This window comes from Protopterus annectens, chromosome 1.part2, assembly GCF_019279795.1.
Source record: "Protopterus annectens isolate FY-2018-M chromosome 1.part2, PAN1.0, whole genome shotgun sequence".
NCBI lineage: Eukaryota > Metazoa > Chordata > Ceratodontiformes > Protopteridae > Protopterus > Protopterus annectens.
This window is the reverse complement of record NC_056727.1, coordinates 951,773,842-951,796,382: the sequence shown is the minus strand read 5'-3', so window position 1 is coordinate 951,796,382 and position 22,541 is coordinate 951,773,842. Positions and strand designations below refer to the sequence as shown.

General features: G+C 39.0%; 1 protein-coding gene across 1 annotated transcript in view; it reads right to left on the bottom strand.

Moving 5' to 3' along the window:
- LOC122792184 (microtubule-actin cross-linking factor 1-like) overlaps positions 1 to 22,323 on the bottom strand; it is a gene marked incomplete in the record, with an annotated part of 3,579,694 nt that extends 3,557,371 nt beyond the window's left edge. Inside the window, 1 exon segment of the mRNA XM_044059907.1 lies at positions 21,761 to 22,323. Coding sequence (XP_043915842.1) covers positions 21,761 to 21,854 — 94 coding nt within the window.
- Positions 22,324 to 22,541: the final 218 nt, after the last annotated feature.

Here is a 22,541-nt window from a genome sequence, read left to right as displayed (position 1 = left end):
AATACAATATGATACTCTCACACTTTTTGTTCAACAGTGATGTTTGTAGGCAGTTGTTAAATGTCCTAATAACTTGGATCTGAACTCCATTTCTATTAACATGAGGGGAGTTCTATGTGGCTGTAATACTTCAGTTAGTTTCCACTGTACATAAAGTATAGTATCTTCATTTCTGCCCTGTTGATGTTCAAACTAATATGGATGCGTGTTGTACTCAGGGTTGCCAGACATCCCTATTTGGGCAGGACTGTCCTGAGATCAGCAGCCTAATCCCAAGTCCCACCCTGCCGGTTTAAATCCCGGCCAGCCTCCACTTTTTTTTTTTGATTGGCCCGTATACCTGGCATACGGGCCAATCAAAAATCGCTAAACACGGAGCTTCTTGTGTTCTGCATTAAACAGAAGTACCTCCGTGTTTAACGATTTTTCATTGGCCCGTATGCGGATATACGGGCGAATCAAAAATCGCTAAACACAGAGCTACTTCTGTTGAATGCGGAACTGCAATGCATTAAACACAAGAAGCTCTGTGTTTAGTGCATTAAACACCTTTTTTTTTTTTTGGTCTTCACTTGCCGTGACCTTTTTTTTTTTTGTCCCTACCTGGCTGGTTGGAAATCTGGCAACCCTGGTTGTAGTCAACTAGGTGGCATACCTCTAAACTTTTTTGCTCATGAATTCTGGACTAGAGTTCCACTTGTCCCTCTTTATACACAACAGTCAAAAAAACATGAAAACTGCAAATGTCCTGAGATTTTAGGACAAAAATATTTCCTAACTTTCCTTTACTAGCTGCATCCACAATTACTTTGCATTTGAAAGACCATAATACTGTGTGAAAACAGGAACAAACTCTACAAGTAGAAGCTTTTATTTTGACAATAAATAAATAAGTGAATCAAAAAAAAAAGGCAAAGTCTAGTCTTCTGCACTGGCTAGGAGTACGGTTTGTTCTGCAAAATTTCATATATTTCTAAAAAAAAAAAAAAAAAACAAACAGTGGAACAAATGCCCCAAATCAAGGACAACTTTGAAATATTACTCTAATTCACTTAAGTCGATTGAACAATAGTTTTTTTGCAGAGACATGCATGCAACATGAATTTTCTGAAATATGAAACTAATGTCTGGCATTACTGATTGTCTGTAATCAACAGACATTTAACAGAAAATTAAACATTTTATGACAGACAGAGCAGAAATGCGAGATAAAATTCAGGCAGGGTAGAGATGTATGCTATGTAGTCCCAAAAGGGAAATACCTGTCAAGTTAAAAGTGAGGCCTGTACATAAGGAAACAGCTGCAGGTAAGGAAAGCTTACCAAAGTAGGATCTTAGCAAGATAAAACAGGATACAAATAAAAATATTGTTATGAGTGCTCGTGAAATCTGTGGTAAACGTTAGACTGTTAACTAAAATGTTTTAAAAGTGGAGGCAGACTACAAAACTCAAAGAGTTTGACAGAGTTTCTCCCCAAGCCTCCACTGAAATGGGTTCTGTCCCAGTTGGACTTTCCTGGTAAACAAATGTTAAAATAAATACATAAATAAAATATTAACCAAGGAAGACTGCTCTCTAATGAAGAATGCACTCTTAAAAATGTTGAGGAATATGGAAGGCTATTGATCATCTCCTTGAGAAGATGGTTAATGAAACTATTGAAAATTAAAAACTGGGGGACTCTCAGAATGCTGCTGATCACTTTCAGTTCTGCACTGGTGGGATGTGGAGAATACAGAATTCTTAAGACTTATTTGTTTCAATAGGCAAATCAAAGACATGCAAAAAGTCCTCAGACATAGACCCACACGAGAAGAACAGTTTTTTCTTTACAGAAAAGGACAGAAAACCCATTCATTTGGATACTTTATTTTGGTTTCAGTGTTCTTACATAAATTGTAGGGTCTTATTTCCCAGTATTCCTTTGCCAATGTACCCTCTCTGCAGCTGTGCACCAATACAGAACTGCAGTGGATTTAACATTGTGTTGCATCAGCATTTATTTATTTCAAAAATGCAGAGTATATGCCTGTGTTTAAGGACTTGCTACACCTGCAGAATGGTGGTGTAACCTCTGGTGTATAAGTGTGCAGTAAGAGCAAACATTGTGCCACCTGCAAGAGTACTTATAAAATGCACAACACACAACTATTTAGTTATTCTGATTAAAGGCTCAAGTCCCACAACAGCCTTACTACCCCTTTAAAACAGGAAGATCTCAGGAGACTGTACCCCAACCTCAGTACAACTGTGAGTATGACAGCACAGTACTTGTGCTACAATGAAAGGAAACACTGTAGAGAAACATACCACAGCAGCAGACAGATACTACACGTGTCCACAGACACATTAGTTGCTTTGTCTATCCAGACAGTGATACTGCATGAGTTCTGGCACAAGGCCCAACTCTCAAAAGTTTCCACTGAGAATACTGTTATTATGCAATGTAAGCATGTCTAACCTTCATAGCCTTGCTGGGTATGAACTTAAACTATTCAAATACATGCCTGCCCTGAGCTGGAAAGTGGCTGTGACATCCCACCCTCAAAAAGGAGTAGTCCTTGCACTCCAAGGGCCACTTACTAAGTTGGCCACTGTCCTTTCTCTTGACCAGACTACATTGTATATGCCAGTTACTTGGTATCCCTAGCTTCCTGGCACCTGCATTCAGTAAATTAAACAAACATTTTTCCACTATGTAACTCCTTTTTAAATTACAGTGTTCTGGCTACAAACTGATTGCCCTCTATAACTGACCGGAGGATGGGATGCCTTGTTACTCTACTCCCAATTTGCACCTATCTCCTCTTACTTTACCATTATACTTCCCACATGCACATTTCCAATTTCACCTGTGACACCCATTCTCTAACCTCTCCAAACAACTTTACTACTACCATACAAACACTCTTCTATTTTTCTATTTCCCAACTTCCATCTAACATTTAGAATCATTCCCAAACAGCTTTTTCCTGCACTACTTTGCACCACATCCATTCATATGGAGATCCCTTCCTAACAATACCTATTCTTCTACATTCCAACTTCAACTTTTCCCAAATAAGCCCTCACTACTTCCTATCTTAGCTACACCCTCATCCTTTCAAACCTCTCGATTTCTTACATTTCAGAAACACAAGAGAGGACACCAGGACAACCTCTCTTTCTTCATAGAAAATCCTTCCTTCCTCCAGCTTTAAAACTCGACCATCACTAACTATCCTACTGCCCTGGAACTTTCTCATTCCTACTTCCCTACTACCTGCTTTCAATAAAATACAGACCCCTTTACTTAATCATGCTACTCCTCGGCTTAACCTCTATTCTTCTACTCCTGAGCCATTTCTCAGCCTACCATGATCAATAATGGCTCTCCAATTCTGTCCTAAACCATCTATCCATACTTCCTCCCTAAACACTCCACACATTGCACCAGACCTACTTAATGATGCACCTCATATTTACCCCAAATATAGATTTATTTTTATTTGAGTTGAAATGGAGTTAAAGTAAGTGGAAAAATACTCTCCAAAAAACAAGAATCAATACTACCCCAATACACTAAAATCCTCTTAGGAGGAAATATTCATCCAATCTTGGCTCCACACATCACAACCAGCATCAAGGCAATTCCCTTCCACACACTACTCTAACCTCAAAATAATTAACCTTCACCTGGTAACCTAACCTTTGCTGCCATAAATATTAGAAGTGCAAGAAATAAAACTAGTGAACAACATGCCTGCATTATCTGACATAAGCCTGATATCCTCACTATAACAAACTTAGCTACAAGCCCAGCATAAAATAAATCTGAAATCACACCCCTAGCTACAATATCATCTATAGGTGACCGTATAAAGAGGAACAATGGTAGTATTGCTTTAATATTTCCAAACTACCGCATTTCCCCTATAACAAACAATACCAAAATTCAAATTAGCAGAACCTCTTATTACTTTCCTGGAAATAACAAAATACAAACAAACATTTATTACTATCCTTTATATCCCTTCTGGTGACAGCACAATAACACTGGAGGATATCTTACATTGGATATCTAACAATCCTGAGGAAAATACTACTACGTTTTGTCAACAACAATTGGTTGGACATCATCTTTAAATCCACTACATATAGCATGAACTTAAAAGGTTTCACACAACTAATTAAATAGCCCCACTACAGTATAGAAATACATTAAATTCCTTAAAGTTTAACCAAAAAATATTCATTACTACCCAGTCATGTATTAACTGGAGAATCCTAAAAATCCTCCCCTTAGATGACGCTGTAAAAGGAATTCAACAACACTTTCCCCAAATATTCTAAATAACCCTGCACCCCTTAGCAGGAAGAGACTAAAACAAACTAATGCAATTTGGCTATCCAAAAGGAGTAGAATGCTAAAACAGGACAGAGAAAAAACATGGAAAGAATGGCAAGAGTATTAAATCACAATATCTCATAAAATTCAGAATGCTCTACAACTATACTAAAAGCAAATAAATGAAGAAAAAATATATACTATAAACAGCATTCAGAACAATAGTAAACACAATCCTAAAAAATTCTGGTCAGGCATTAAAGAAATTTTACAACCTGGCTAAAAATTCAAACCTAACTCCTCTCCCAGTAACTCCCCAATTTAAACGCAGTAGAACTAAACTATTTTTTCAAAGATAACATATCATCCCTAACCAAGGACTCCCTCAACACCTAATCCCAACAGCTACATTACCACCTCAATTTTCATCTTCATGTCTGTGCTCACATCCTATATAAAACTATTCTTAAACTCAAACCATGCTCGTTTTCAGCTGATGACTTTCCAAGTGAGTAACTTAAAATAGCAGCCAACAACATTGTCTATCCTGTCTCAGACTTGAAAATAGGTCAGTCCAGAAATTCCACATTCTCTCTCTCTCTGGAAAAATAAATCACATTATCTCTCAATTTAAAAGAGGAAATTCAACAGACATCACTAACTTTAGACCTAGAGCAATCTTATCCTCCCTCCAAAAATACTTGAAAAATGTATTAAAAAAACAATAGCTAAACTATCTCCTGCAGGAAGGACCATCTCCCACACAACATGCCTTCCTTTCCTCCCACAGTACCAACAATGCACTTCAAATCTTTACAGATAATGTCAGTAAACCTAGAGATAAAACGACAAACTATTCTCCCAATATCTAGATTTGTCAAAAGGCTTTGACACAGTTTGTCAAAGCAGACTACTATTTCAAATGTCCTCACTAGGTCTACCTCAACTGACCCTTCTACGGTTCAAAAGCTACTTGTCTAATAGGTGTCATTCAGTAAAATGGCACTCTACCCTCTCTGCATACGTCCTAGTCACCACCAGTGTACCACAAGTCTTTAGCCTTGGTCTCTTCCTCTTTAACATGCTCACTAACCCCCCCCCCCATACAATAGGCCTCCTAATACAATACACACTTGTATGAACTTCAGACAACTTGGCACATCTCCAAACAATTACTCAGAAGCTCTAATAGCCACTGAAACATGGCTTTGTAACTCAACTCGTGCTCAAAAAATACTATTTGCCTCCCAAATCCATCTCTCATGAAAAACAAAATTTAAAATTCTCTCTCTTAGTAAATACCACAACTGAACTTACTTCTCATAGCAAATTATTGGGATGACAGCGGACGATAATCTTAAATTCAACCTACATATGCAAAACTCCATTACAAAACTAGCCAAACACTTAGGGTGCTTTATACAGCCAAATACTTTCTCACCAATACAACTAAAGCTATGCTTGCCACTACTTAACCCCCTCTGCTCACTATTTTATAGCACACCCATCTTACTAACCTCCAGGCATCACAAAAAACAAAACTTGAACAATACTATAAATAAAGTGGCTAAATTTGCAGCAAATATCGTTTTCAGAACCCACCACTGTATAGCACTAAAATGTCTAAATTGGTTAGAACTACCCCATCAACAAACATATACACAGCTTCTTACCAGCTATAAAATTATCCAGCGTCCATCAGCTTGTCTGGCACTAAATACCATTTTACATAACTATGTTCTCTAATGCTCAAAAACTCCTCTCTGTCCAAAATCAGTCAAACCTAAAAACTCCTCTCTGTCCAAAATCAGTCAAACCTTATGGGCATGGTGTTTACTCATACCATTTTAGATTTTGCACAGCCAGACTGGGTCTGAAGCGCTAATAGCTCCCTTCCAATCAATATCTTAGAAAACCTTTATTACCTGATTTGGCTTACTAAGTCCCTTACTACCCATTAAAGAGTACATCAGTGGAAAACTGCTCAAGGAAGCCTAATGCTTTACGTGTGAGCTCTTGAACGCTAAATGTCTTACCAGGGCATAAAAATGAAATTTTCTCTCTCAGCCATAAAACTATAAAATGTAACAAACGCAACTCTTTAGACAAATTGTTATAAAAAGGAGGAGAGGAACCTAATAGAAAGTAAGAAAAAACTTACTTTTAGCTCCAGTGCACTCACGCAGTATACACAGACCTTTACTACCTCATGGTTTGGTTTGGCCCTGCTGCGCTCGGGCTTGCTCCACACCCCACCCTGCCCCCAAATTCCACTCACCCCCAGTGGTACTAAATATATAGTGCTACAACCACACACCCCTCTTTCTTCAACCAATCAGCTATATCCAAGCTCTCTAGTACTTAACCTTTCTATCCCATCTTAAAAAGTTTAAACTGAGGACAAGTCAACCTCAATAATCCCAATGTTACTTACAATGAAACCACTTAAATACTACCACTGTACTCCCGGCTACCCTTTCTGCTTGTCCCATATATTCTTACTGCCTAGGAATATAATACATACCCAGGTTTCCACTAACCAATAGGCCAAACCTCCACTTTTATAGCTCCACACAAGCTTGAACACTTAATACATCCCCTCCCATCTAACTTCTTACTTACTAGGTATCAGCATCCCATTAGAACAAGATATGCCAACCCTAAAACCAAAATATACCAAAGTCTATTAATTAAAATCTGGAAGCTCACAATCAGCTTACAATGCAACTTGACAATGGATGGAGATAGTCACCCAAATCCTGACCCATCCTCATCCACTGGCTCTAGGTCCTTTACTAACTGTCACCCGACTACACAAATCTTAGACAAACCCCCAAGCTCACTCTTGATCAGTCACCTAAATATCAGAAGTGTAAACAATAAGATTCAACACCTACATGCTCTCTTAGATGCTCTTTCCCCAGACATACTATGTCTTACTGAAACCTGGCTAAAACCTTCCACTTTAGATAAAGAAGTTATACCACCAGGCTATAACATCCTAAGGCTTGATTGAACCAATAGAAAGGGAGGTGGGGTAGCTGTTCTGTACAAATCCATGCTTGAAGTGTCCAATAATGCCCTGCAAACATCCCTGTTTGGCAATGCTGAAATTCTTATCACTAAGCTCCACATTAATAAGAATAAATGTATAAATCACGTCTGTGTGTATATTCCCCCAGGCAATAACACATACCCTTGAAGATATTCTACATTGGTTATCCAGCAATTACCCCCAGGAAACCATTGTACTTGGGGACTTCAACATAGACTGGAACACGTGTTCCTCATAACCCCCCACTCACCACATAAACCTTTATGGATTTTCACAGGTCATATCCTCCCCCACTAGGATCAGTAAACCAACAATAAAGCTAGTATTCTGGATTGGATTCTTTTTAACACCCATCCCCCTCAAATACAAGAGTGGGACCCTGCCTGATGATGTAAGTGATCACCTCCTCACCTATTTAATCAGGCAAAAAGCTGATATCCACAACCAGTCCATTTTTAAAACAATAAGGAATAAGAATTTCAACTGCACAAATTTCCAAAATAAACTCAAATCTTGCAATTGGTCAGTTCTGAAACAATTACCACTTGATGAGGCAGTAAATTACTTTAATACCAAATTCCTATCCATCCTTGACACCCATGCACCAGCACGGACTATTAGAACCAAAACAAAAGTTGCTCCTTGGCTCTCAAAAGAAACCGGACATAAAATGCTACTTAGAAATAGGGCTTGGGCCACTTCGAGGACCACAAAAAAAAAACATAAATCAACTTAGATACAGACAGCTAAGAAATGAAAATAAAAATCCACCACATTAGACAAGAAAAACTATTTTTGTCATCTACAAGAAAAACACCAAAACAAGCCACAAAAGTTTTGGGTAGGTATAAACAAACTCCTTAGTCCAGGACAGTCCTCCAGTTCTACTCCCTTGGATTGTAACCAAAACCCCCCAGCAGAAACTGCCAATACCTTTAACAGCATCTTTACAACAACCATCCAGAACCTAGCTAACCAATTATCCTCTGGATACCCATATTCTCTGACCACTAACACCCTGCTCCCAACTCCCCTTTAAATTCAAGCCAGTTTGCACATCTTTGGTCCGAAAATTACTTAAACTAAAGCCCACCACCCTGTCAGCTGATCTCCTCCCTGCAGAATATCTACAAAAAGTTACCGATGCCATAGCACACCCCATTACTATCCTGATCAATAGAACTATAACTGAAGAGTCCATTCCCTCCATCTGGAAGATAACCCAAGTCATCCCACTCCATAAAGGAGGCAGCTCTACTGAACTTTCAAACAATAGACCCATAGCTATTCTGTCACCCTTTGCTAAAATTATGGAAAAATGCATCCACAATCAACTTCTGAACTATCTTATCCATAATAATCTTCTAGCCAACACCCAACATGGCTTTAGACTACTCCATAGTACAACCTCAGCCCTCCTCTCCTTCTCTAATGTCATTGGCCAACACCGAAACAATAATAAAAACTTACCACTGCTATCTTTCAAAAGCATTTGATATAGTAAACCACCAAATACTCAAACACTTTGAAATCCATCTCCCTAGAGGACCAGGTCATCCAATGGTTTCAATCAAATCTCAGTGGTAGACAACAGGCTGTCCTATGGCAGAGCAAACTATCCACCCTTTTACCCATCACCCTCAGAGTACCCAAAGGCTCCATACTAGGTCCACTATTTTCCATTTTCATCAATGATTTATATAAGGTCATCCCAAATACAACATGCATTCAATATGCGGATGACTCCACTTTAGTATGCTCCAACACTTAACCTAGAGTTGAAAATTGGCTCCTTAACCGTCGTCTCATGTTAAATCCTAATAAAAACCAAACTGCTGCCTTTTGCCCCCACTCACAGGTCTGCCCCTATAACCTTTACATTAAAATCCAACAACGGCACCATTATTTCACCAGATTCCTCAACCTGTTAGGAGTTATGAAGCTTAAGTTTGATCTGCATATCAATAAAACTATTAAAACAGTTAATAAAAAACTTGGATCACTGTATAGGATCAAGCCCTTCCTAATGCCATTAGCCAGAACTGTAATTGCTCGTACACATCTACTCTCCACCCTCCTCTATGCTTCCCCTCTATTTACAAACCTCAGCAAAACTGACCTTAATAAAAACTTTCAAGCAGCTACAAATCACATTGCTGGATTTGCTACTGATGCAGCCTACAGAACTCATCACTGTCATAACCTAAATCTACTAGGATGGCTTGAACTGCCTAACCTACTTCAGGTTAACCAACTAATATCACAAGATCCTGTACCAACAAGACAATACACTCGTACTTAAAAACCTCATCACCCCCTATAGTACCCTTGCCGCAGTTCGTTCATCTGAAAGACTACTAGTTCAAACTCTCAAATCCAACAACACAGCTGGTAAATCTCTATTTGCTAACTCTGTTGGCAAAACTTGGAATTCTCTTCCTGCTAATCTTACATTTGAACTCTCTCTACCTCAGTTAAAGAAAAAAGTCTGATTCAGTACTTTAAAAAATGATGGCTATGTCCTTGTCCTAATCCAGACAAACTCTAACCAATCACTCATGTGCACACTGAAGACTTCTGCCTACACTTTATTGTTTCTTAACTTACAAATCCTATGATCTCCTTGGATCTACTACCAGATTAGCCTACTAGGGCTTTCAATACCCTATCATTCTTAAAAACACTGTCTAGAAGTTTCCATCTGAGTAAATATTTGTTTGTGTATCTGTTTGTGTGTTTGTTTACATCTGTGTAAAAATCATTTTCTGTGTGTTTTATTTTGTGCTTTAAACTGTAAAAATGTAACAGTTTGTTGAATGTCTTTTTGGAGCTTTTCTCCTCGGGCCTCTGCTGAAAATGGACTTGTATCCAGTCGGACTATCCCAGTAAACAAATGTAAAATAAATAAATAACTATGTTGCCAAGGCCTGGAACACCTTCCCTCTCTGTACTCGTTAGATCAGCAGCCTCCCTCCAGTCCTTTAAAAACATTCCAAAAGACTTCCCTATCCAAAATCTGGCTCGGTTCTTGCTCAAGCTCAGGATAAACTATACCTCTAAATATGAACAAAGTACCTGTTCATACTTTCCACCTCCTTAATCATCCCTTCACTCACTTACTTAATGTAATGTAGTCAACTTCTCTCAGACTGTCTAAATATGCCATAACCTTTTTTTCTCCCTCTTCATATTGGCAATTCCTGCTTGTATTATACTGACTTACCTTTAATTTCTCTTAATATTAAATCACTGTCATATATTCATACTTGGCCATTATATTCACATTATATCTAACTTGGTCTAACTATTTAAACTGTAGATGTTTTTGTATTATTTTTGAAGACTGTAAAATTTTTCTTCTTAAAATGCTTTTGCAATACTTTTCTACCACGGCATCAGCAGAAAATGTGCACCTACCTATTTGGACTTTCCCAGTAATCAAATATCAATAAATATAAGCAATAAATTAAAATCTAAATAAAGAAAAATACACATAAGCACACACAAATTAGTAGCAAGTCTAAATGTAAAAAATATTATAAAGTACTTGCCTTTAATTGCATTTTCTAAAACTAAGAGTAAGACAGGATATCCAGGCAGAATTCGGATATACAGGCAGAATTCCTTACATAAAAGGACAGGCAAAAAAAAAAAAAAAAAATCGGGTCATTGTTTGAAATTCCCCACCACATTCACAGTGGGACCTACTGCAACATGTACTAGTCCTTTCAACAATGTTAAGATGGGCTTCCCAATGAATACATCGCATATGCAGGAAAAACAGTTGTGTGATACTGTTAAAATCTGTTTCCCCAACGTTTAGCAGATATCAGACCAGCTGATGCAAGAAGCACCAGCCTCGAGCCCTGAGGTTTATATTTTTCCTATGCTACACCAGTTACTTACTGGACATTCTGGCCATGGCATTCATTAGGTTCATATGTAAATACTAAACATGCAACTATGGAGACCACTGAAGAACCTATCCCAGTTTCAGAACTTTACCAGAATACTTTTCAGTTAAATGCCTTGCTCAGGAGTATCAGTAAGAAAATGAAGGCCAAGGGAATGAAAACCCAGGACTAGAGAAGTACTGCATTAACATCCAGTAGCCTTAATCTTCACTGCTGGCAGACTGAACAATGATACTCATTTCCAAATGCACACCCAGGTCCCATGCGCTTGTATTCAATACTGTACTAATAATAAAAAGTAGTGCCTATGCCAGCAGCGGTCAGGAATAAAACCATAACTACGGCCAATGTGATCTGAGTTTGAACAGCAGCTCATGTGCTTGACAGCACAGGAAGGGAGTATGGGTGTGCCCTTCAGGGGGCAGGGGGTAGGTGTCAGAGCACACTTGCACACTTCTATTTCCCTGGCGGACAATGGGGCAACAGTATGACATTGCCTCAGGTGCCTTATTCTCATCACCAGCCATGAGCATGGTTTTAGATAGTCTGGGGGCAGTAAGACAGGTTTGGCAAACCTGGTGGAGGACAAGGAGCAGATAGTCCTCTGCAGGGAGACAGAAAAAAATACTTGAATTTACTAAAAAAGAAGTGCATCACAAAAAAGTGAAAATTCAACCACCTGCTCTGCCTTTTTGGTATCAACAGCACAATAAGTTATGTTCCCAATAAATGAAAGTTTATAAATACAAACAGATTTTAGTTTACCAAGGAGTTAAATTTTGTAAACTGATTTTTTAAAATGAAATATATAACATCGGGTCTAAATTTTTCAAACTAACAAAGTGTCATTTTCTGTGCCTGACCAAGGCTCCTCAACTCTCCTTTTTCATTTGTTACCTCTTCCTAACCCTTTCTTCTTTTTATTTGGAGAAAAATGTTTACAAAGAAAAAAAATTTATTTTGCTAATAAAAACACACCCGCACAAAAATCACAATGTCTGCCATTTCCAGAGTTCTCATCATAAAATCTACAGGGCAAAGGTCATCATTGACATTCATCTCTTTGGAGTCATGGGCAGCTGACAGGGATGAAAGCAAAAGCTTAAAAAAAGATCAATGCCAAGATTTCGTGCTTTTTATATAATACAAAAAATAACAAGTAAGCAAATAAAGGCGATATAAAAACAGTACCATTACATTTTAATTACAGGATTAAAATGATTATCAGTGTGGTACAAACAAAATAGGTGCAAGGGGTGGATCCACATCTCTCTCAAAACAGACATCATCACATCAATACAGCAAAGAAACTGGAATAATGTTAGTACTGTGAAAAGCACTCATTTGCCAGAGTACATGCCCCTCAACCTCTTAGTGCAAGAAATCTGGATAAAGCCAAAAATAATGGAGGGATAAAGGCCTCAAAAATTAAATATTGCTCTTATAAATTTAGATATTTGCTAAACTAAAAGGTTTTGTGTTGTCATGTATTTTCATTTTCTAAAGGATATCAAGTCTGAAACTCTCATAGGTTCATAGGCTCATACTAGGCTATCTGCCCAAGGGTATTTATAAGCCTAGCCCATAGTTATTTGGCTTTCGCCACCCCTTTAGTTTGAATAAAGCTATGCCTATTATTTTGCTGTGCCTCTGTCAAGCAGTGACACTGAAGTAATCCCTGGGGTATATCTGCGATCTCCCATCCATTGGTCAAGATTCCTCTTGAACAAGATCAGTGAGGTGCTCTGCCTCACATGTACCTGGATTTTGTTACACAGCATAGGGAGTCTCTGGGTGATGAATCTGTCCCTCCAGCACGTTCTATTAACAACCGTGTCAAGGTTTAAGTCTCCCGCCCTTGTGGTTCTGAGGGATCTAGATTTTTTGAGGTGAAGCATATTCATCAAATCTGGGTTTGACATGGCCTTATATGTCAGGCACAGGTCACCTCTGAGCAAGCGGTATGAGACTGAATAGAGCTGGAGTTCTTTCAGTCGGGCAGCATAAGACATATTTTTGAGACCCTTTATCCTTTTGGTGAGGAACTTTTGGGGCCTTTCCAGCTGCTGCAGGTGTCGGGTCAGATACATTCCGAATGGGGCATTGTACTCAATCATAGGTCTAAGGAGTTCAACATTTTATGATTTGCAAAATAAAAAACAAAAAATAAAACAAAATAAAATAAAGAAAATCAGCCCAATTGAGAGGTATGCCAATGTATTTATTTCTTCCTGTGTGGAGCGGAAAATCCTTATCTTAGAAAGGTTTTGAGCCAACCTGAAAACAGACTATGTCAGACTGTTTAGAACTAAATTTGCATCAAATGCTGAAGGACAACCACTTCTGTTGAAAGAACTGAATTTAGACCAAATGCTGAAAAACACAATCACTTCTGTTGAAAACTAATGTGTCTGCAAACAAATATTTAACATGTAACAGTTTAATATTTTGTTTAAACTTAACATTCACTTTTGATGTATTTTGGACTAAAAGTACAACACTGTAGATACTGTGTGATGAAAGTGAGTCAGTACAGTACTATCAGAAATGTAATATCCCTGATGAACTCAGTAAGCAGTTATATTCATTGTTTCAAAAGTGAGGGGGGGGGGGGTGAGGTGGTGGTCAGTCTGGTCACAACTGCTGCTGTACTGGACCAGCAATACTGACTCAACAATACAGGACTTCAGAAAAGATTACAGACAGGTTATAAAAACTGTTTATACAGTGAAACCTACACCTATGCTAACAGGAACAGAGTTAGAGAGAGACTGAAAAGAAGAATGTTGATTTCTTAGTGGGCAAGACATGGCTGCTTTGGTTGTAAGCAGGAAGCAGTAGAAATCTGCTAACTCTGCAACCAAGAACAAGACCACTGGGTTATCTACTGTGTGTATGCAACAGCATTAAGTCCACAGTCTTTACTGTCTGAGGCATTAAATATGGTGTAGGTGGACCTTGACCATTAGGTCTCCTCAAGCCAACAATCACTCAAAAGGCTTCTTCTTCTTCCTCTTTGCCATGCAATGCCTCAGCAAGCCAAATCTGAAAATGTACTTTTCACAGTTGACAGGGAAGGGATATTTGATGGTGAGCAACCATCAACCGCTGTCCAGAAGTATTTTCTCTTTGCTCCCTTCAATTTCCGTTGGCCAGTAAGAACACTGAAGGCCAAACAAGTATATTCCTCAACACAAATACGCCCAAGCTAAACTGTGATGGAGTCTATGGCGGGACAAAATGTTTTAATGACAACTCCATACACAAGTAATCTCCTGGTTGTCTGGAGAAACCCTCGTCACAGAAGAGCTCAGCCAACATCAGTCGCATCCCTCCCTAGGGAGGCTCCTCCATTACTCCAGCCAGACAGTCTAGACAAGATCACCAGGGCTGTACTCTGAATTCTCTCTCCCTCTCATCTTTCTCTGCTCCATGAAGGCAGTTTGCCAGAATGTAAGGTCTTCCCTACCTATCTATAAATCATACCATTTGTAAAACATAATGGTCTGTCGTGGTAAATCCAAGTAAGCTATCACAGATGTACAATAATAAAATGTAGGGTTGAGACCAAGCATACGTCATAAACAGGGCATCTGTGGCTGTAAACATGGCCTATTTACCCACAAAAAGTCTAGGCAGGGTATGCGGTTTAACAAATTAAACGTCTGTCTTGAAGGTTTGAAACAGTACATATTTTGTTTAGTATACTGTAAAAAATATTAAAGGATTACACCTGGCTTTCTCACTCCCAATGGCAAGGGCCGTCATCTATACTTTTAGCAAAATGAACTTGACTTGCAGCCAGTCACTGAAGGTTGACCAGGGAGAGAAATAACTAAGGATCCAAGGGTTGGAACTCTTCTCTTTGGGGGTGGAGAGGGGTGGGATACAATTCTAAGATGCTGACTCCCCAGCAGTGGCATGGTTCTTGAAAGCAGCAGGCTTCCAAACATGAGAAGGAGAATATGTAAAGACTGGTAGTGCTCATATAGAGTTGAAAATGTATGTTTAAAATGTTATTATGTGAATACTGTCAGTTACAAAATGATACTTTGCTATAATGTACATATACAGTTTTTTTTTTTGTAACTAATCAGAGCTACTTTGATATTACTTGCATTTCTGCCGCTTTTGTTTGTGAAATATTTTTTTAATTCTCCTGGGCTGAGGATTAGTCAAAACTGACCAGTGCACTATCCCAGTAAACAAATACATATGTAATACAAAGGTGGTGGACATGAGTTCAGTGTGGATTTTTCCTTTCATTTGTCCGACCTGACTATTCCAAAGCCATGCAATTTAACTCACAATCTGATTTACAAATGCTGATGCTCTGCCAAGTGGGAAATCTTTTTCAGAATTTTCACAAAATTGCTTGAAAAGCAATCGGATCATAATTCCGATCAACTCCACAAGAATGAACCATAACTCGAAACCAAACAGCAATGCCCGGTTATGGATCAGAAACAGACTTCTGATGCACCTTATGAAGGGATTGCCCACCTTATCATGAAGGGATTCACATCTAGATCAAGGGAAGTCATAGTCTCCCTGTACTCATCACTCATCAGACCAATGATCGAGTACAATGCCCCATTCGGAATGTATCTGACCCGACACTTGCAGCAGCTGGAGAGGCCACAAAAGTTCCTCACCAAAAGGATAAAGGGTCTCAAAAATCTGTCTTATGCTGCCCGACTGAAAGAACTCCAGTTATATTCAGTTGCTTACCGCTTGCTCAGAGGTGACCTATGCCTGACATACAAGGCCATGTCAAACCCAGATTTGATGAACATGCTTCATCTCAAAAAATCTAGATCCCTCAGAGCCACAAGGGCGGGAGACTTAAACCTCGACACGGTTATCAATAGGACGTGCTGGAGGGATAGATTCATCACCCAAAGACTCCCTATGCTGTGGAACAAAATCCCGGTTTATGTGAGGCAGAGCACCTCGCCGGCCTTGTTCAAGAGGAATCTTGACCAATGGATGGGAGATCGCAGATACACTCCAGGGGTTACCTCAGTGTCACTGCTCGACAGAGGCACAGCAAAATAATGGGCATAGTTTCTCCAAACTAAAGGGGTGGCGTAAGCCACAAAACTATGGGCTAGGCTTATAAATGCCCTTGGGCAGATAGCCTAGTATGAACCTATGAACCTATATGGTCTGTGTTCTAATACAAGCAAGTAAAAATACCAGAGAGGTTTTATGTCTATTTATGAAAAAAAACAGTTAAATGGCCTTTTTTCAAAAAGGGTTGTTGTCACAAACAGTAGACAACAAACTCTAACTATTGCCTTTTTCCTAAACTCTAAGTTTTAATAACATGCCCTATTCTCATACAAAACACTTCTACATTTGTGAGGATCTATGTTTCTGGTTCCTTCACTAAAATGAACTCAAGTTCCAAGGCTATTTAAGAATAATGCAACCATTTTCTGTTTCCCCAAATGTTAACATTCTGTAGGACACAACAGCAATTTCAACTTCTGAATTTTGTTTTCCCCTTCAAGCAGTTTGTCATCAGAGAGAAATAATTTCCCAGGTACTCATAATTTCAAACCGCATACATACTTTTTTTAAAGAAATGGTTCTTTTAAATGTTCCCACACACTGCTGTGACTTGGAGGTAAGTGGGTAAAGAGACCAACATTTTTCAAATTTTCTTTGGTCAAATACAAAAGAACATGGTCACACAGAATAACTAAATGGAGACCTGCAAAACAATCTCAAAAGCCAGTAAGAAACACATACAAATGGAAGAAGCATGATGAAAATCTTCTGTTCTGCCTGCTAAGGCTCCACATGTCTTTTACTTATGAATTTTTACGTAGTCATAGGGAATTTCCAGCATTACTAACCTCTCAGTGGTAAAACTCAACATTACACACTATAATAAAAAAAAAAAAAGGAAATGGTAAAAAGTAAAATGCTAGCTAGCTATTCCCCTTCAGGATTCTGATGATTCCTCTTATGGCTTTATGCCAAAGTGCTGGATGAGAATTAATAACTTTAATTCGCAGAGGCGGAGGGAGAGAGAGAGACATGCAAGAGCTATTCAAGGGTGTGTGTGGGAAGAATGTAGGCAGCAGGAGTGGGAAGGACTCTAAACAGCTTGTCCAAGTCTTTCATTGAGGAAAACGGCTCTGTCTGCAAGCTCACACTTGAAGTGCTGCTAAATATTTATTCACTGCATGCCCCACTGAAAATCCCACTGTAACCTAACAGTCCAATAATCAGGAATTATGAACTTTTTTGGTGATATAGGTCCTCTAACCTAAGTAGTTCGTATACTTCATGTTCAGTGCATCACAAATGATGCTCATATGCCACTGTTCTCTATCTTAATGCTTACCCTGATCATTTTACTAACTCAACCATCCTTGCTTGTAGGCTATTTATTTATTTATCGTCATTTGTTTACCGGGAAAGTCCACTGGGCCAAATGAACCCATTTTCAGTGGAGGCCCAGGAAGAAAAGCTCTGCAAGACAATGAATATGCTGATGTAGAAATTTAAAAACATTCATAATACGTAGTAAATACAAGAAAATACACAACATTCAAAGCATTCAAAATAGGTAGTACATGCAAGCAATTTTAGCAAAGAGAAAATGTAATTTAGCAGGACAATAACATAGAAAAGATATACATGTGAACTATATATAGATATCAATTTGAGTATACATTTTAACATAAGTAACTTGTAGTTATGTAGTTTTATGATGAGCAATTGTTTACAAATATTTGTAATAAATAAGATTAGAATACACAGCCAGCCAGCATGGTGCAAGAAGAGAGGAGGTGGTTTACTGACAGATGGTAAACAGTAATAGATGGAAAGCCAGTATTAGTGGAATCATAAGGTCAATATGACGATAGGTATAGGAATCAGGTTACAGATGGGTTTATAGGACCATAAAAGTCAGCTATCACCTTCTTGGTTAAAAATGACCTCTTAGACACCCTACACAATGCCCCTCCATGCTCGTCTTAACATGGATGCCTTACATTCCCAGTATTATCTAATGAAATACTACATGTCTGCATCTCACCTGTCACATACTGAAAAGTCTGATGTTAACCCTCACTCGTTTTTTTTTTTTTTGGTTCCTATGGAGCAGACCAGCAGCTGCTACTTGTGCCTTTCTTCAATCTTGGATGCTGGGAGTCACTCCTGACCTCCCCCACCTTCACTTGAGAGGTGACAGAGGCATCTTTTCTTTTTTCCCTACAGTACAGGTGTACTTCATCTCAGTTTTCTAATGGAGGCTTTACACATCTGTTGTGGGTCTACTTTATCCTTCTTTCACACTATGCCTTTTCACAAGCAAGACCAAAACAGCAGCAACCAAGATTTAACATGGAAGCTTCTCAAAAGAGAAAGCACAATCTTCCTCTTCGAAATAAAATAACATCTCTATTGTGAGTTTAAGCATATGGACAGCCATCTTCAATGTCTTATCATAACAAAATGTTTTTCTAAGTATATTAAATCACCACTTAAGGTAATTTTCTAGCTTTGTGGTGCCAAACTTTCCCTACTAAACATGCAAGCTGGTCACAAGTATCTAAGCTTTAGGTTAATGATTCTGCAAATGTGCATTTTTTGTCAACACTTAAAAATCCTGCTGCTATTCACATAGTTCTCTAGATTGTCCCACACTTCTTTTTTTCAGATCCTCTCCTTGCTAGTCCATTCAGTTACAATGGTTTGTCATTTGGGAAGAGACGCACTTCCCAGTGAAGACATGCCATGTTGTGAATGAAAACAATGAAGAGGAATGGCTCTTACCCTGACCCTGTGGCACTTGGCCCATCACTCTAGTGTGTCCAGATGTGACCCCATTTTTCATAATCTCTTAAAAAATTCCACAGCTTAGCCAGATTCCATCAAGTTTTTTTTAAAGCCTGGGAAAAATGCTCTACATAGCTACTTTATATTCTCCCTGACTGAAACACCAAACAGCTGTGTATACCACTATTCTGTGATATAATTACACACTCTTGTCTGCCCAAAATGCAGCACTGGAATTTCTGCTTCTAAAATCAGTAACACGCTTTCAAGACTGGTGGATAATTGGTCGAGGAGGAAAGGTCAGCACAAGCATGGAGTTGCTGCTTCCTCTTCTTCAGTACAGACCGTGATCAGTAGAGACAATGTCCAAACGCTGAATGGTCACAACATTCACAAATGCAATGAGGCAAGGGATCAGTGCTGGTGCCCACATGGCTTCCCTTTGGGATATGCCCCAAGAAATAAATGGGCAAAGAATATGCTGATTCACATGCCCACTGTTTATGGCTCTCACCAGTCCAGCGTACCTGGGTGCGGACTAGGGTAACTACTGGGTAGTACCAGATATGACATGTTATGTTAAGACAAAAGGATACCAGTGAGAAATAGTAGTTTGCTCCAAACAGAAGCTAGTATCCACTCACCCAATAAAAAAGAAACAAATACAAAATAAATGAAATTCTGAAACACATTACTTTTACCTGTTAAATAATTCCACTTATAAATTCAAATCACCTTACATTTATAATTTATGCTCTTTAAAGTACTTCCAATTTTGTAGTCTTCCTTCTTCCTGTTATTCGTTTAGTTTTTGCAGTGAGACCACTAATATACTCTTTCAAAATCTTAATGTCTCCTAAAAATTTCAATGAAATGCTTCCAGTTCTTCTGCTTAGGAAGACCTTTTCCACTCTTCTCAACACCCTAACTCTCCCTCTGCTTCACATTTACAGAAAAATGCCAGCAGCACTGCCAGTGCCTCCTTTTCGCTTCTTTTAGTGTCACGGGGTACAAAAACTCAGGTTCTGCTGCTTTAATAGTTTTAATTTAAATGACTAAGCTTTTCAACACTCTTGTCTTTATGTCTTTCCTCATCACCAACAGTAAACACAAGTGATACAAAATATATTTTATCCTATTCCTCCCAGTTGCCATCTCCCAGGTTATCTGATTTCTAAAAGATCACTTTATATCCTTAATATAGGGACATTAATTCTTCAGCTTGTCTTTTCAGCCTTGTTTTTCACTACATTGTTTTTCTTGTGGGTATCCTTTTCCTCCTTGCATTCTTTTGTATTTTTCTGAATGAAATCCTCCCCAACCCACTTACTTTTTCATTACTTTCTATAGTGACTCAAAACAACCTTCTCTTACCCTGTTAATCTGCTTGACACACAAACATATCTGCCCTTCAACAGTGCCATTTATTTTCTGGTCATTATTTCTCAAATCAGTGTTGACATTCTAACTAAGGTATGCCTGACAAATTTTGCCGTTTTTATAACAACTGAATCTAATGAATTTCAGGATCCTTGTCTTCACATATCTTGATTCTGACTCACCACGCATTGCTTTAAGTAAGCTGCAGTTTTGAAGCAGTTAATAACTGTTGGCATCAGCAACACAGTGCTTGCTTGTCTAGCATTGTGCAACTCTTATTCTCAATGCCTTAACTGTCCAGGGAACAATGCTTCAAGAGACTCAAAGATGTCATACTCCTCACCGATAACAGCAGTGCACAAACAACAATATATTTACTAAACAAAGAAGTCTGCAACACAAGACTACTTCCCTTATTACATCTTGTCACTTTTTCCTTGTAGTATAATTATGCACAATCAGTGCTGACTAAAGTGGTTCCCATCCACGACTCTGGACACTTCAAACACCTCTTCAAATGTCTCTAACTATGAACAGCATTCCTCATTTCAACCATTAAAGTCATGTCCCCACACAAAAGGCTTGGCATATTCCTATATTAAACAGAAATTAAAAATACTTTACAACAGAAAGTGAAAAATACGCATCATGCATGTAAAGGATCAATGCAGCACTCAGTGCAAGCTATACAACAGTTAGAACAAGACCCTTTGATGCCCCCCCTCACCAGATGATGATTTAGATATATGCATGTACCACAGTTCAGCTTTTCTTACTTATTCTGACCCTGACAGAAATGACCTTACCACTATATCTATACAGAAATCTTTGCAACATTTTCAGTCCTTTGCAGATAATGCACGTTTATCTGGGTTGTGGATACAGGTGAAGCAAGAAAGAAGGCCGCTGTCCTGTTGAGTTTGGACAATAATCCTAAAAAGGTGAGTGACTGAAAAAGAAAATGCAACCATACAATCTACCTAAAGTAAATAATCACAGGTGTATGTAGAATAATAGGGATGTTCACACCCCAAGGACCTAGTTTATACCCCTTCCCAGGGATACCTGGAAAGTCTCAGAAAACTCTGAAAGAACAGGTGATATACATTAAGTATGGTGTGGTTACTTCAAGGTGCTGTACTGCTATTTTTCCTTTATAACACAGATAAAAGGCAACACTGAAGATCGGGTCTTCACTGACCTGCAGCTGGATATGGGTTACATAATTTATCAGTAAATAAACGATGTTATTCATCAAAACATACTGCTTTTAGTGGGATTACCTTTGTAACGCTCCAATACATTTTCGTAAGCTTGTACAAACTCTTTTTCCTGGGTAATATTAGCCGGTAGCAACCCCGGAATGTAACCAGCCATAGCTATTCTGGGACAAGAAGGTTTCTGTATCTGTCCTTACTGAGGGAAACGGGACCGGACAAGACAGTTCTCTCCTCACGGTCGGCCACCCGCCACCATCCCGGAGACACTGTAGTGTGTTGGCCGTTACCCACTGCCAGCCCGGACCGTAAACACTCCTATTGTCCACAAGGAAACCTCTCCAGATCAGTGTCGCGCTGAGTACCCGTGTGCCGCTGCCGTCCCTTAACAGTTCCTTAGTGACCCCGGTAGCCGTTATTTCTGAAGTACGTGGCTCTGGGACAATCCCTTAATGCCCCGGCTAAATTGTCTCAGACTCTGGTGCACTCTCTCGGTGTGGTTCTTCCTCTAAACAAGAAGGAGGCTCTCCCAAACTGTTTGCCTTTCAATGGCTGCTGCTGAGCCGCTCCTGTGTTATGCCGCCCCCCTAACTAGGAAAAATGATGACAACACCTCCCTCTGGCTCCCTCACTGTCTCTCAGGAGCTCAGGTTTCTCATTCAAGCTCGCAGCTCCGCAAACAGCAGATCTCACTGAAAGGAACTGCAGGGAAGGGAGACCTCATTGAAATCCCAGACTACGGGGACACCTAGTGGCGAGTCGTGTGGATTGCTCTATTAGGGATTTAATTAAGCTGCGCTGAAGCTCAAACTTCATTGCTGAAATGTCTGCCAGAATAATAAAATAG